Here is a 14,855-nt window from a genome sequence, read left to right on the forward strand (position 1 = left end):
CTGTCCTTCCACTGTTCACATTTTTCATCTTCTTTTTCTTATGTAAGTCCTTTAGCATTTCATATAATAAGGGCTTGGTGATGATGAACTCCTTGAATTTGACCTTATCTGAGAAGCACTTTATCTGTCCTTCCATTCTAAATGAAAGCTTTGCTGGATAAAGCAATCTTGGCTGTAGGTCTTTGGATTTCATGACTTGGAATACTTCTTTCCAGCCCCTTCTTGCCTGGAAGGTCTCTTTTGAGAAATCAGCTGACAATCTGATGGGTACTCCTTTGTAGGTGACTGTCCCCTTATTTCTTGCTGCTTCTAGCATTCTCTCTTTCATTTTAGTCTTGGCTAATGTAATTATGATGTGCCTTGGTGTGTTCCTCCTTGGGTCCAACTTCTTTGGGACTCTCTGAGCTTCCTGGATATCCTGGAAGTCTATTTCCTTTGCCAGACTGGGGAAGTTCTCCTTTATTATTTGTTCAAATAAGTTTTCCACTCATGGCTGTTTCTTTCCCCCTTCTGGTACCCCTATAATTCGGATGTTGGAACGTTTAAAGATGTCCTGGAGGTTCCTAAGCCTCTCCTCATTTTTTTGAATTCTCATTTCTTCATTCTTTTCTGGTTGGATGTTTTGTTCTTCCTTCTGGTCCATTCCATTAATTTGAGTTTCCTTTCCATCACTGTTGGTTTCCTGTGCATTTCCCTTCATTCCAATTAGTTTAGCCTTCATATGTTCCTCTAACTTGTGACTATAATCAACCAGTTCTGTGAGCATCCTGATGACCAGTGTTTTGAACTGTGCATTTGAGAGGCTGGCTATTTCCTGGTCGCTTAGAGTTATCGGCTCTGGGGCTTTGAGTTCTTCTTGCACCATCTTTTGGACTGTTTGTGCCTGTTACGTGTCAGGATCGGAGCCCTAGGTGTTCACCAGAGCAGGGCAACTCAGTCACTGGGTTGTGACGCTGTATGTGGGGGCGGGGTCAAAGAGGAGCAATGGCGGTCCGGTCCGTCTGCCGCCAGAGCTGCCACTGTCACCGGGGCCCGCATGTTTCGTCCCACTGCACGCAAGTGTGCCACCACCATCAGCCCTCCACCACTGGGTTCGCCCAATGGGGCCCGCACGGTCCGTCTCACTGTGCGTGAATGTGCGACCGTGGTCAGTCTGCCCCACACCCTGACTGGGTCCGGGTTGCCTGGGCGCCTGGGTCGGGAGATCTTTCCTGCCTGACCCTGCTCACCTGCTGGCTCCGCCCCTCTTACCCTCCGGGTTGAATGGTTTGTTGTTGTTGGACTTCCGTATAATTCAATTTTCTGTTCTTTGGCTGTGTCTTTGTTCTCCAAACCTTTGTTGTATTCAAACTTGATTGTGGGAGAAGGCACAGTGTTTCCACCTATGCCTCCATCTTGGTGGAAGTCCTTCATTGGCATTTCTGAAGATTCCACTGAGCAAACTTGAAAAGTTTTACAATGATGAGCCATTTGATTGGGCAATAACAACTAGCAGCATTTTTTAAAATTCCAAATTGAAAAATTATATAAATCCCAGCATCTTTAGCCCATTTTTCCCCATGTAAAGATCCACATCTTTTTAAAAATTTGATTAACCAATGTTAATTAATAATAAAAGAACTTTAAACTTTACCAGAGTGGAAAATTATATTTGCCAAGATCCGTTAAATTATACTTTACTTTTACAACTTTCTTATTGTATCTAATGAAATGGCATATGATTTTATCACAGATAAATGAAATGCCTTTTGAATGCGCTTTATTTCTCTCTCACCAAGACACAATAGTATTTCTTAACATGCCAACTAGATTGCATAGTGACAGATAACTTCACTGAGAGTCCTGAGGGACAGCTGGAACTACAGAGGTTTTACAAGCAGAAAAATCCCTTTGACCAGCCACCCTGTTCTGCTGCAAGTAGAAGGGATCTTATTTTAAATATTTTGCTTTATGCTTCTTCTAAATTTTGCATCTTGGATTTAAGATTTCTATTGTGGTAAAATACACAGATATAAAATTCACCATTTTAACCATTTTGAAGTGTACACTTCAGTGGTCGTTAGTATATTTATAATGCTGTACAACCATTACTCTTACCTGGTATCTCTCAGGCAGCATGCTGTCCTGCATCCGTGTATTGGCTCTTCACTCCTGTTAGTGTCTGTATAATATTCCTCCGCAATATACCTCATTTAAAAAATGTATTCATCCATTCATGGATATTTTGGTGGTTTCTGCCTTTGGCTATATTGTGTGCATGTTGAATTTAAAAACTCTCTTTACTCCATTTGCTCCGCTTTCTTCACATGGTGGGTACACATATCATTTCAATATTTTAGACATTTTAAATATTTAGAGTCTAAACTGACATTTAGATTTTTTTCAAGATAGCTTTATTTCAGAGAAGGACTAGGAAAATATGAGACAGTAGTATGGTTGGGAAATTTAACCATTATTTGGCTGAGTTAATGGATAAGAAGTGATAAGTCTTCCAAGGAAATGAGTGGTAAAGGTAATCTTAATATTTTTGATACTTTTTGATTGCCTTCAAGCTTACTCTTCAGTTGCTTGGGTGTCTTATGAATTGACAGAACTCTGGATAGCCAGGTTGGGGCAGGAGTGAAGGTAATGAGCAAATGAGACCCAGTTCCTGCCAAGTGATGGGCTGTTTGGGATGTCGCTCTGTCAGCGCCGTCCCTGCAGATGAGCTGCTGTGCTGTAAATTCACTATGCTGCCCCTGATGCTTCAAACTAACTCAGAGCAGCCCCGTGCCTTTGAGTCGTTCCTTCAGATTAAAAGTCCCCACAGGAAGGCCTGTCTGGTCATGACTGGCCATGGACCTACACTCCGGCTGCCAGAGTAGAGGGCTTAGCAGTCCTCCCTCAGCTTCTGGAGTGAAGTGTCCAGGGCACTGGCCTCCTTTATACCTTCACGCATACTCTGCATCAGAAACCTGAGGTTATAAAAAAACCCCGCAACTAATTCTGTTCAGTATCTTCTTCCCATTGTTTTTGAGTATCTTCCTAGGGCCTTGTATGGAAGTAGGGTTGTATGGGAGTATGGAGGACGCAGAGGTGAGGGACATCATCGAAGAAGTCCCAATGTAATGGGGAGGACATATGAGCAAACAACCAAGAACATACATAACATTAGAAAAAATAATCCCAGACTTTTTGTCATCCAAGAATGGTTTATTTGTAGCATAGCACCTGTCAGTTCTATTAAAATTATGTAAGAAAAATACTCAGCTCTAGGACCACCTTAAAACTATAATATGCATTTATTAAATTATTTATTCTTTCTGTAAATGTTTATAGAGAGAAGTATTGTAGTACAGTACCCAAAACAAATATACCTTAACTCCAAGCAGATCATTTGATTACTTGAGGGGGTACATTTTGGAGCTAGTTCATAAAAAATGCAAATCCACCCCAAATTATACATCTTGCAGGGATTCTACTGAAATTCTTCCATGATCGAGGCAATTGATTAAAACACCTGCATTTAGAGTTTTTCAGGTTGAAATTAATGCCTTTCACATTGAACAGCACAGATGCTAAGCACTCAGCTAAGTGCTTGTCCAAATGAGAAGATTCAGAGTTTTTTGTTGAATTTGAAAACCATTTTACCCCCACCTGCAGGTGCATCTCTAGAGTTCACCCCACTTGGAAGTAGAATGATTATTTGATTAGACAAGGGTATATATAAATCAAGTCCCTAAGTTCTCATGACAGTATATGGACTTCGCTACCTGCACGTCCAGTATTGAAAACATATGGACATTTATTTAATCAACAATACAAATCAGAATTTAAATTGCCCTCTAATACTTACCAAATGCTCAGCTGAGACATCTGGTATTTGAGGAAGCTGCTCTACGGGAATGTGGTGATTCTCTGTGTCTCTTAGCTCCACAAACTTTATCTTGACATAGAGTTAGATCTCCGGAAATAGGCTGTACTCTTTTGGCAAAATTCCTTTACGGAGTTAGTTTTGCCTTGATTGTATGTCTTGACCTCTTACGTTGGCCAACAGGGTAAGTGTGCTTCAAACCGTTTCTGTGTCTTGGGATAAACCACCAAGACAACATCTATTATGTAACCCAACAGTCCTTGATATAAAGATTTACATTGTATTTTTTCCTACTCCCAGAAAAAGTTTCTAATTTCAGATTTCATTTGTCAGGTACGAGCCATTTAGTCCAAGATGATTGCCTTATTGATTGACTTCCATGAAGCTCAAAGACAAATTGAATCCTCTGTACTAGTAAATGTAGCCCAGGTTGCTAGAAGCCGAAGACTTTGTAGTCAGTTCTAAAAAAAAAGAAAAAGAAAAATAGCTTATATAGCATAAAATTCACTCTTACAGGGATATATTTCAGTTGTTTTTAGTATATTCACAAAGTGAGTAAGCATCACCACTGTTTGATTCCAGAATATTTCCATCAGTGGGAACAGAAATCCCATGCCTACCAGTGGTCATGCCCTCCTTCTCCTGTGCCCTGACAAATGTTAGTTCCTTTTCCATCTGTATGAACTCGCCATTGTGCACATTGCACACAGACAGAACCATCTATGGTGTGCATTTCGTCTGACCTGTTTCACTCAGCATGTTTTCTATGGTTCATCCATGTTGCAGCATGGATCAGTGCTGCATTCTTGTTTGTGGCTAAATAATATTTCACTGTGTGGTTATAACCACATTTTGATTATCCATTCATTAATTAATGGACATTTAGGGTTTTCCCACACTTTGGCTCTTAGGAAAAATGCTATGAACATTCATGTACAAAGTGTGAACCTATGTAAACCTATGTTTTCAATTCTCATTGAAACCTTTATATACTTAGAACTAGAATTACTAGGTTAGATGGTAACTCCATGTTTAATTTTTGAAAACATAACAACCAAACTGTTTTTGCAAAGGAGCTGCACCATTTTATAGTCCCACCAACAATGCATGAGAATTCCGGGTTCTCCTTCTTCATATCTGAACGAAAGGGGTCACTCTGGGGCTTGTCTTGAGCACAGGTGGGAAGGACAAGGGTAGGAACAGGAGGGTTAGTGAGGAGACCATTGAAGTGATCCATGTGAGAGATTTTGGTGATTCAGATCTGTATGTTAGCAGAGGACATGGTGATAAATGGTTCCATTCTGAATATATTTTAGAAGTAGAGCCAACAGAACTTCCTGGCAGATAGATGTTGATTGGGGGTTGAGAAGAGTTAACAAAGAGTCAAAAATGACTTAAAGGTTTTTGGCTGGAGCAACTGGAAAGATGGGATAAAAATAAACTGGATGGGGAAGGCTGTGGATGGAGCAAGTTTGGGGGGAAAGGCTAGTGCTACACATGCTAAGTTTGGAATATCTGTCAGACATTCACATGGAGATGCTTATAAGGCTCAAGTCTGGAGTTTATTAGAGAGGTCTTGGCTGAAGATATATATATTTGGGAGTCCCTGGAATACAGATGATGTATAGATTTATGGGACTGGGTGATGTGACCAAGAGAGTGAGTACAGACAGAGAGTGTGATGTAGGGCTGAGCCTTAACATTGAGAGGATGAGAGAAGAGAGGTCGCAAGCCGAGGGGGATGAGAAAGAACAACCGCTGGGTAAGAGCCTGTGATAACCTGGAAAGCAGGTGGAGAAATTGTACAAAGAAAGAGGCGATGGTCAGTTGTACCAAATGCTGCCGAGAAGTCAAGTACAATGAGGCCTGAAAACCAACTATTGGTTTCAGCACTGTGTGTGTCATCGGCGTGAACCTGAGAGGTGTCAGGTTCATTGGAGTCAGGGCGCAAAAACCTGAGACATAGTGAGAAGAGAGAAATAAAAAAGTGAGTATAGAACACACCTGAGAAATGCAGCCAGCTGCTGGTAGGGGCGGTAGGAGATGTTTGGTGCCTCTATTTCCATGGAAGCACTCACTATTCAATGGCTGAATTCCTAACAGAGCCCACCTGCCATGGCACGAATGTGCCTCCCCCTGCCATAGTTCATGTGTTGAATCCTCCTCCTCAATGTGATATTAATGGTTAAGCTTAATGCTGGGCCAGGCTTTTCTGGGTACTTGATATGTATTATTTCAATCTACCTGCATCATAATCCTGTAAGATAAGTGGTCTTGTCATTTCTACTTTACATGAGGAGCCTGAGATTTAAGGGGTCCAGGAACCTCTCTAGGTCACAGGAAACACAGAACCAGAGTGCCAGTCTGAGTGCAGGCAGGGGGCATCCTGGATGCTCGGAGCAGATCCTTCCTCCACAGCACCCAGCTCCTCCATAAACATGACCTGACTGATGTGGCCAGTGAGCCTCTTAAACTTAAATCCCTTCTAGAATTGCTGTACGTAGGCAAGTCTGTTGCTTTTGTGGCAAGTCTTAATACCTCCCTGCAACCCGATCATTGCATGATTTTTAAGTTGATGGCAAGGAGGAGGTAGTGGTAGGGGAAGTTTATCATGCAGGACCACAATCCAGGTGTTTTTTATTTTTTGAAGTCACTTAGAGTAACAGTAGCTGCTTGGGATAGTCTAAGCAGAACTCAGCTGAAGCAAACTCATAAACGGTTCTTTTCCTTTGCACAGAAGTTTTGTAGTTTGCTGCCAGACGTGTAGGTTGGGCACAGGTAATTCATTTCCCACCCATTTCCAAGAAGCTGCTGGTTCAATGGCTGCCTGGTTGAGAAGCCAGTCATGGAGTCTAATGTGTGGGTGGGGTGTTTTCTGCAATGTGCTCTTCTGGGATGAGGAAGAATACTTTTTATGAAAAAGTGTTACATTCTGAAGAAAGAGGAAATCTTTTTAAAGTTCTTTCACAAGACCACTGGGTAGGATGCTTTAACAAAGCAAGGTATGTCTACCAGCTGCCCTGAGAACCTTTCCGTATAATCATCAGCAAGCTCTGGCAAGAATTTGGATATTTGTTGGCAAACGAAATCTCAAACTGTCGGTTGAGTTAATGAATAATTGTTGAAGTTAAATGGAACTTCTTAGTGGTGCAGAGAAATTCACTGTTATTAATGGAAATGGAACTGTGTGAGGTCCTGAATTAATTAGATTTTTTAAAACCCTCTTATATTTCATTTTATGGTAAAAAAAGTTCATCGCTGAAAAGTGGATTCACATCAATTTTAGGAAATTAAATTAAACCATCCTTACAGAATCAAAGGTGGTTTCCATGGGTTCTCCAGAAATAAGTACTGTGAAGACCCAGCTTTTAGCCAAAAATATTGTGAACAAGAAGATTTGTGAATGGGAAGAATTAATCCCCATCAAGTCTCTGGGAGCATCAGGTTCCCCTGTCATAATGAATGTAGCATTGCTGCTCGACGTGGATATGAATGGGTCCGGGGAAATGAGAATGTGATTTATAATCTGAGTGGTCCATCAGGAATTGACCGGAGTCTGGCTTGCTTCTGTTAGAAGTCTTTATATGGTGGCCGCTGCCTTTTGGAACTGTCCCAGGAGACTCCTGGTGATGCCTTAACTTCTGAGCTGGCACGTTCTTCGTGCTGTCTTTGCGACCTGCAGTTTGGCTTCTTTTACCTCCAAGGTAGGCCTGATGGTTGGCAATGATGGATCCATGGCAAGCCTCCTGGCCTTTTCTTACTATTCATACAGTTTGGACTCAAAATCCAGTTTCCCACTCCAGCATGTAAGACTGCATAATCTGGCCCCTGCCTCCCTCCCTTACCCAGTACCCTAGCACTCTCCACTAGTCTGCTAAACTTGAGGACACATTAACCTTATCACTGTTGACCCTGGGAAAGAAGGTGCCTGCTAGGAAGGCTCCTTGTGGTTTTCAGGCCCAACTTCACAGTCCGAGTCCAGCAGCCATGGTTCGTGTGGCCTCTCATGCATGCAGTACATCAGTCAAAAGGCCCAGACGAGGCAGCCGAGCTTCCTGCCTTGTGCCCCTGCTGTCTGAGCCGACCCGAGGAGAGAAGTTCCTGGAATCATATTTGACCGATAGGATTGACAAGCCAGGGATAAGGCTGCACATCCCGTGTGCACAGGACAGCTCTGTACAGCAAAGAACTCTCTGGTATAAAATGTCAGTCGTGCCATGGGCGAGAAACCCTGATTTAGAGGGAGGACTCTGGCCCTCCTCCTCCTAGCAGGCTTTACCCCAGGGAACAAGAAGTCTGTCAGACAAGGAATTAAGCCCACCTAGAGCCTGCATCCTGTTCTAGAGCGATGTTTTCAGAGTGTGGTCCCAGACCACCAGCAGTGGCAGCAGCTGGGATCTTGTGAGAAAGGCGACTATGGGCTCCATCTCAGGCCTACTGAAGCAGGAAATCTGTGGATCCGGCCAACAGTCTTCCTTGTAACAGGCCCTTCCGGTAATTCTGACTGATGCTTAGGTTTGACAAACCACTGTTCCAAGGAGTCTGAGCATCCTCTGTGTAAACCTAAAGAAAAATGTTGGTTAAGATGGGAAGATAGAATACATTCTCTTTAATGCCTTGTTCACTTGCTTTGTAACATCTGAGTACGTAGCTGTATGGTGGGTCGGCCCCATTTATACTCTCACTCCAGGCCCACAAGTGTGTGGGATGGGTCTGTGTCCCTGTGCCCCGTTTTCTCGGGCGCCAAAGAGGGCAATGGGTCAGATTGTGGCCTGAGTGTCCTTCTCTGTGGGTGAGTCCGAGGCTGCTGCAGGAGCACTCAGTGCTGACTGCGTTCCCTCATGGACTGTTAGGATGTGGTGACTTTAATGCTTAATCACTGGCAAAACATTTTTTGCTCTCTACCCAGCAGGATTTCTTTCATTTGTCTCTTGATATAATACAGACCAAGATATTAAGTCAAATGAATTACCCACTGCCAAACAAAATTTGAGCAGCTTTTAAGTTTTAGATACTTCTTTGCAAAAAATTAAAAAACTTTTTCCCACCATCATTTATGCCCTCTAGACCCTCTTCCGCCTCTTCCCTCCCCCTCTTTCTGCTGTCGCCATACTGTTGTCTGAGTTATAAGTTCTTTCTCTTTTAATAGCACGGTTTATATTTTATTCATGTGATGAAAATGAAAAAGTGCAGACACACATCTTCTTGAGGAGTATGAATTGGCATTACTCTTAGCAGGAGAGATACAGGGTCCGGCACAAGTAACGTCCCTTTTTTATTAAAAAATCTTTTGTTACAAAATCACAAGCCTGTAATTTCGTAACAACAATATCGCACTGAAACACACCACATGATGGCATTTTAGGTGAACTATTCACATTAAAACTATAAATTGTTATATCCATATCGTACCCTACCAGCCACACTCCAGCAGGTGTTACTTCTGCCAGACCCTGTACATACTGTGAATTGAAAATTTCAATTTTGAAATTTCAGTGATCTTATTTCTAGGAATTTATTCTAAAATCATACTAGCACACGGGAGGCAAAGGTGAATGGCTAAGGGTGTCAACTGCTGCCTTTTCGTTAGTAAAGCCAAAATCCAAGAACAACCTACATACGTATCAGGAGCGGATTGCTTCAGTTCTGATGCACGCCGCTGTAAGGGCGCTCCGTGCTGCTCTAAAGAGAGTGGGCCACGCAGTGTTCCAGGTGTCGGGAGTGGTGACCCGACATCTGACCTGGGGAGCAGGTAGCCCTTCCGCCATTTACTTGCTCTGTCACCTTGGGTGAGTTACTTATTCTCTTTGCCTCAATTTTTCTACCTCCAAAATGGGGAATAATAGTCAAGCAAACTTCACAATGTTGTTTAGAAGATTAAATAAGATAAAACGAGTTAGTCTGCTAGTGCTTGTTATACAGAAAATAGTTAACAGATGTTACTGTTATGGAAAGAATTTCAAGGTAAATCATTAAATGAAAACATCATCAAGACCACATAGAACAATGTGTTAGACTAAAAATAGAGTATATATATATATACACACATGAATTACAGAAAAAGCTTGACAAGGATACTCAAATGCTATTTTCAGTGGTTTCTATATGTCTGGGATGGGGAGAATATTTTTTCATTGTGTATTTTGTCCATGTACCAGTATTACTTTTATAATTGTAAAATTATTTAAAGAAAAAAAACAAGAAAATTTAAAATCACACAGATGCCCAAATTCTGTATGATGGCAAAAATAGAACCATATGGATTCACTGATATTTTTTTAATGGGCAGTAGGGCAGTGGGCATTTTTTAATGCCCACTTTTTAGAACGGAAGGATTTATTTTTGTGCACAAGAAGCATACTAGTGTTTAAAAATTTCATGGAAAATGAATTTTTCTAATGATTCTCCCCTCTGCTTGAGGACGAGTTTCTTAGATTTTTCCAGTTGACGTAACTAAGCCGTTGGAGGCTGAGCAGTGGAATGTAACAATGCCCCACACACGATGCACAGTGACGCCCTTCCCGGGGGAAAGATGGAGCATCCTTTGCTGGATGATTTTTCTGTCCAGCGTCAGCGTAAATCCTATGCTGAGTTGTCCTTCTTATGTAAGTCCCTTGCGGCCCTATGAATACCTGCCTACCAAATGACCTGATTAAACGAGTCTAAAGCTGATCTTCCTTTGGCTGTTTGCCAGCAAAAGGCCTGGATTCAGGAGGCCAGAGTTGTTCGGTTGCAGAAAGGAATTCTCCAGATGCAAGAATCCAAAGCAATACCACCAGTGTTATGGTGGCCTCTAGTTTCCGTCCCACCACGCCTCCACACTCAGCACTTCCGGGATTGAGAGAATGCCAGACTCTCATTTTGGTGGAGGCAATGAAAAATTTTCATTTTGCAGTAGGTTTTGTGAAGTCTTCAGTAATCTAACAGTTCATCCAAATTTCTAAATAAATGTAAATCTTGTGCAACTCTTTTTAAATTGTAGTCAGGATTTATGTTACTTGTTTTTAAAATCAAATGATTAGAATTCATTCATTATTAATGACTTATTTTTAATCTTTGGCTCTTACTCTATCAAGTGTTCTCTTTAATGTTTTTTTTATTTTTAAAAGTAATAAAATTTGGTAAAGTTTTTTGGGTTTTTAATTTTCTATTGTATAATCATAGTTTTTAAATAATAATTGGGAGAAATTATAAATTATCTTTCAATGCCACTGAATCTAACTTTTTTACCTTCCCTGTGCCCTCCCTCATCCTTTTTCTCTTTGCAAAAAAATGGCATCTCGTATTAAAAAATGGAGGTCACTGAGCATGCAGACTCAATGCTACCACAACTTCAAGGTTCTCAGGTTCATTTGAACCCTCGGTGCTGCTTTGTCCTTCTTCTACGTTATCTTTGATGTGTTTCTTTAAAAAATTCCACCAGGGGACAATTCTGTGTGCACGTCACTTTTGTCCTCATCATGCACCCCTGCTCCTCTTCATTGGAGGCGCTCACCTCCTACTTGAAGAGTAGAAGCTGTGTGATTCGAATTCTCTTGGGGAATTGTCTTTCCCTCTTCAAGTCCAACAGAGAACCTGCTTTCCTTTTCTTCTACTTCCTTCCAGATTCAGAAGAAGAACGTTCCTTCCTTCTTGTCTAAAACCAGTTCCACTACCTCTTCTACCCTTTTTTGTATCAGGTGATAAAAATCCAAATAGTTTTCTTTAAATTTGGCTTGCCTAAATAAACCAACTGTTTCATAGAAAGTAGGATACTTTATATAAAAACCTAAGAACTTTTGAAAACTATAGTTTTAAATCTTGGATATAGTGTAACCATATGTCTTTGAATGATTGGAACGAGACATTCACAGGAAAATGCTGGTGGAAATTGTGTGAGAATATAGGTCAAGAACAAAATAATGTCAAACTCTTGTCTCTATTTTCCAGGGTCTTTACTACTTTTTAAAAAAAGATTTTACTTATCTTTAGAGGGGAAGGGAAGGAGAGAGGGAGAGAAATATCAATGTATGGTTGCCTCTCGTGCGCCTCCTGCCGGGAACCGGCCTGCAACCCAGGCATGTGCCCTGTACTGGGAATCAAACCACGATCCTTTAGTTCGCAGGCCCGTGCTCAATCCACTGAGCTACTTGAGCCAGGGCTCTCTACTACTTTTTAATGCATAAAAGTTTTACAGTATGTTAAAAAAATTCTACTTATAATTTTATTTTAAGTAGACATTAAGTGTATTTTCCCTTTAATCATTATTTATTTTTATTTAAAAGTATTGCTACATTGCAGGATAATAGTGGGCAATAAAAAGAGAAGTTAAAAAAATCAGATAAATTTTATTTTACTTTTGACCCCTGCCTAAAGCTGCTCCTGTTTTTTAGATATTGGAGTTTTTACATTATATATGTTAGAATTCTACCACCTCACAAAAGTTCAAATACATGTCAGCAGAAAATGACTAAAACTGCTGTAATAATTTGGATTTTTTTTGCTTCAGTATACTTTTAGTAACATCCCCTCTTGCTGATCACATTTCATGCCAACTTTCAAATACAAATCCCCCTCTTGAAATATTGATTGATGGTTTAAAGCTTTTTATTTGGAAGAGAATGAGTGCCCAATAATGATATTGCCTGGTCAAAGATTACTGTGCTCTGTTTAACTGGCACTTACCCTTTTTCAGAGAGCCATCTGTGACTGAATTAATACAGGGACAGGAGCAAGACTGGCCGTGGCTGACGTTACCCTCCAGCTGGGAGAGCCTCAACGGGACCACCTTGCATGAGCTGCTGGTGGAAGGGTAAGCCAGCCTCCACCAGGGACACTATGGAGAGTAGGTTGGGAGGCGAGAGTCTGTCTTCAGAGCCCCTCTTTGGTCTCTGACCTGAGGTACCCCAAATCTGTCACAGTCATAAAGAGCATAAACGGCTACTGGCCTGTGGATTTCAACATTGTTTGGCTTTATTTATTTTTTTTCTAGACATAAGGTTTTTTTTTCCTCTTGTCTAATGATGTTTTTCTTTAATGATGATTATGGAAACTATCGTGGTGAGGGAGAAAGAATTTGGGTTCTGATCTTGGAGTTTTTTGACTTCCTATTTGAGATAAACTCTCATGTTTGCACTTCCTACTGAGACTACATGCAGCTAGGTCAGAGACGGAATTAAAGTAATGAGAACTTATAAAACTTGGAGGGTCCAAGAAAAAAAGTTGGCATGAAATGGAACTAGAATCAAGTAGGCTTGAAAGTACACCTGTGGAAAATGTTCTATAAAAAACTGAAGGAATTGATGTTAATTTAGTGTTTATTACATTATAGGGACATAGCAATAGAATATACAAGTACTTTACTCAAAACTCACCACCCACAGATGGTCAGGGACAGCCTCTCAACTCAAAGCAGGTGTAGCTGACTCCCAAGCTTTTATTAGGTCCTAGCGAAGCCGCCTTTTAAGAATGCCGAAGGAGAAAACTAAAGCTGGGCCATTTTTCTTTGAGAATGCCTTGACATTTCCCCTATAGACCAAACTCTGCCACCCAATTTCTGAATACCTGGCACCTGGAGTACTTCCTTCGGAACCATGACCTGCATGTTTCAACACAGTGATTTGTTTTCCCAAACCGGGAGAGCCAGAAAAGCCCCCTGGGGTCCAGTGAATGACTACAATATCTCACTCTAAATTGGGAGGCGGTAAAACTGGCTCTAGTCCTGGCTTACCAACTAGGGATGTGGTCTTATATTGCCAGAGTTTTCTGTAAAATAAATCGTTGAGATGAGTAGTCTTTGGAGTCTTCTCGTAGTCCCGCGAGCTGTGGTTTTGGATCTAACAAATAACAAGTAATTATCAAGTATTTCTTCCATGCCAGGTTCAGTGGTGAGCTCTGAGGGGTGGTAGAAGTGAATTAGAGGGATAAGGACCCTGGTCTCAAGGAACGTACATGGTATAAGTGGGCAGAGAGACTATGAGGTAGTGAACAAAGTGAATTTCAAATTTGGAAGTGCTACAGAGAAATTAAGGATAATGAGAGAGAAAGAGAGAGAGAGAGAGAGGAGTTATGACTTCAAGTTGTGCGAAGGCAGAAAGCAAATGTGCTTTTTCTCTATTATATAATTTGTTATATACAGATAATTACACAGAGTGTCATGCAAATTTTGTAAGAACCAAAAATACAGTTCATCTTTAAAAAGGAATGTGGAAATGACACATGTAGGGATGGAAACGTATAGCGTCCAGGACAAATAATGCCCCTTTTTATTACAAAATCTTTTATTACAAAACCATAAGCATGTGATTCTGCAACATAACAATATCACACTCAAGCACACATATGACATTTTAGGTGAAATGTTCAAATTAAAACTATAAATTATTACACCCATGTTATTACCCTACCAACCACACTCAAGCAGGTGTTACCTCTGCCAGACCCTGCATATGTGTGTGTGTGTATATCTATCTATCTATCTATCTATCTATATATATATACACACACATATATTGATATATATTTTTTCTGAGAAGTCTAGGATTTTTAGCACATCACAGTATATTTGAAAGTCCCAAAATATTTTTGTCTTTTAAATTTATGCTGTGAATAAATGCTTCAGGGTTGGAAAAGAGCTTTGTTATTAAAACTAGACTGAATTCTCTGGTGTAGCCACATTGAGAGATGCTTAAACGTGGCCCACGTTCTTGCTTTATGAGGCTAACTCCAGTTTTTAGGAAGTTCTTCCCTCCCGCACACTCCCTATAAATTCTACCTAATTGTCCTGACCCTGCCGTCTGCAGTCACACGGGGCAAAGTGAACCCCCTTTCTTCCTGGCAGCCGATCCGGGGTCTATACTTTGGTATCGAAGGTCTAGGCAACATTCTTTTCCAGTGTCAGTATTTTTACTTATCCATTCTCTAGCTTTTTTAAGTATTATTTTATGTTTTAAAGCTATTTCTCAGCACTTTGGGGGCATACATGCCTGTCCATGAGCATAAGAATCTGACACGACCCCCCTCC

General features: G+C 41.0%; 1 protein-coding gene across 2 annotated transcripts in view; it reads left to right on the plus strand.

The window, feature by feature from the left end:
* Positions 1 to 14,855, plus strand: part of CORIN (corin, serine peptidase) — a 193,788-nt gene that overhangs the window by 161,724 nt on the left and 17,209 nt on the right. Inside the window, exon 16 of one of the 2 annotated variants that reach the window (XM_037034235.1) lies at positions 12,528 to 12,644. In XM_037034235.1, the coding sequence (XP_036890130.1) occupies positions 12,528 to 12,644 (117 nt within the window). Of the gene's footprint in view, positions 1 to 12,527; positions 12,645 to 14,855 lie in introns of those variants that run through there. The other variant, XM_037034236.1, reaches the window with a different exon arrangement.

Source organism: Sturnira hondurensis, unplaced genomic scaffold (genome assembly GCF_014824575.4).
Source record: "Sturnira hondurensis isolate 20B ecotype Veracruz unplaced genomic scaffold, ASM1482457v3 Scaffold0022017, whole genome shotgun sequence".
In the NCBI taxonomy this organism is placed as follows: domain Eukaryota; kingdom Metazoa; phylum Chordata; class Mammalia; order Chiroptera; family Phyllostomidae; genus Sturnira; species Sturnira hondurensis.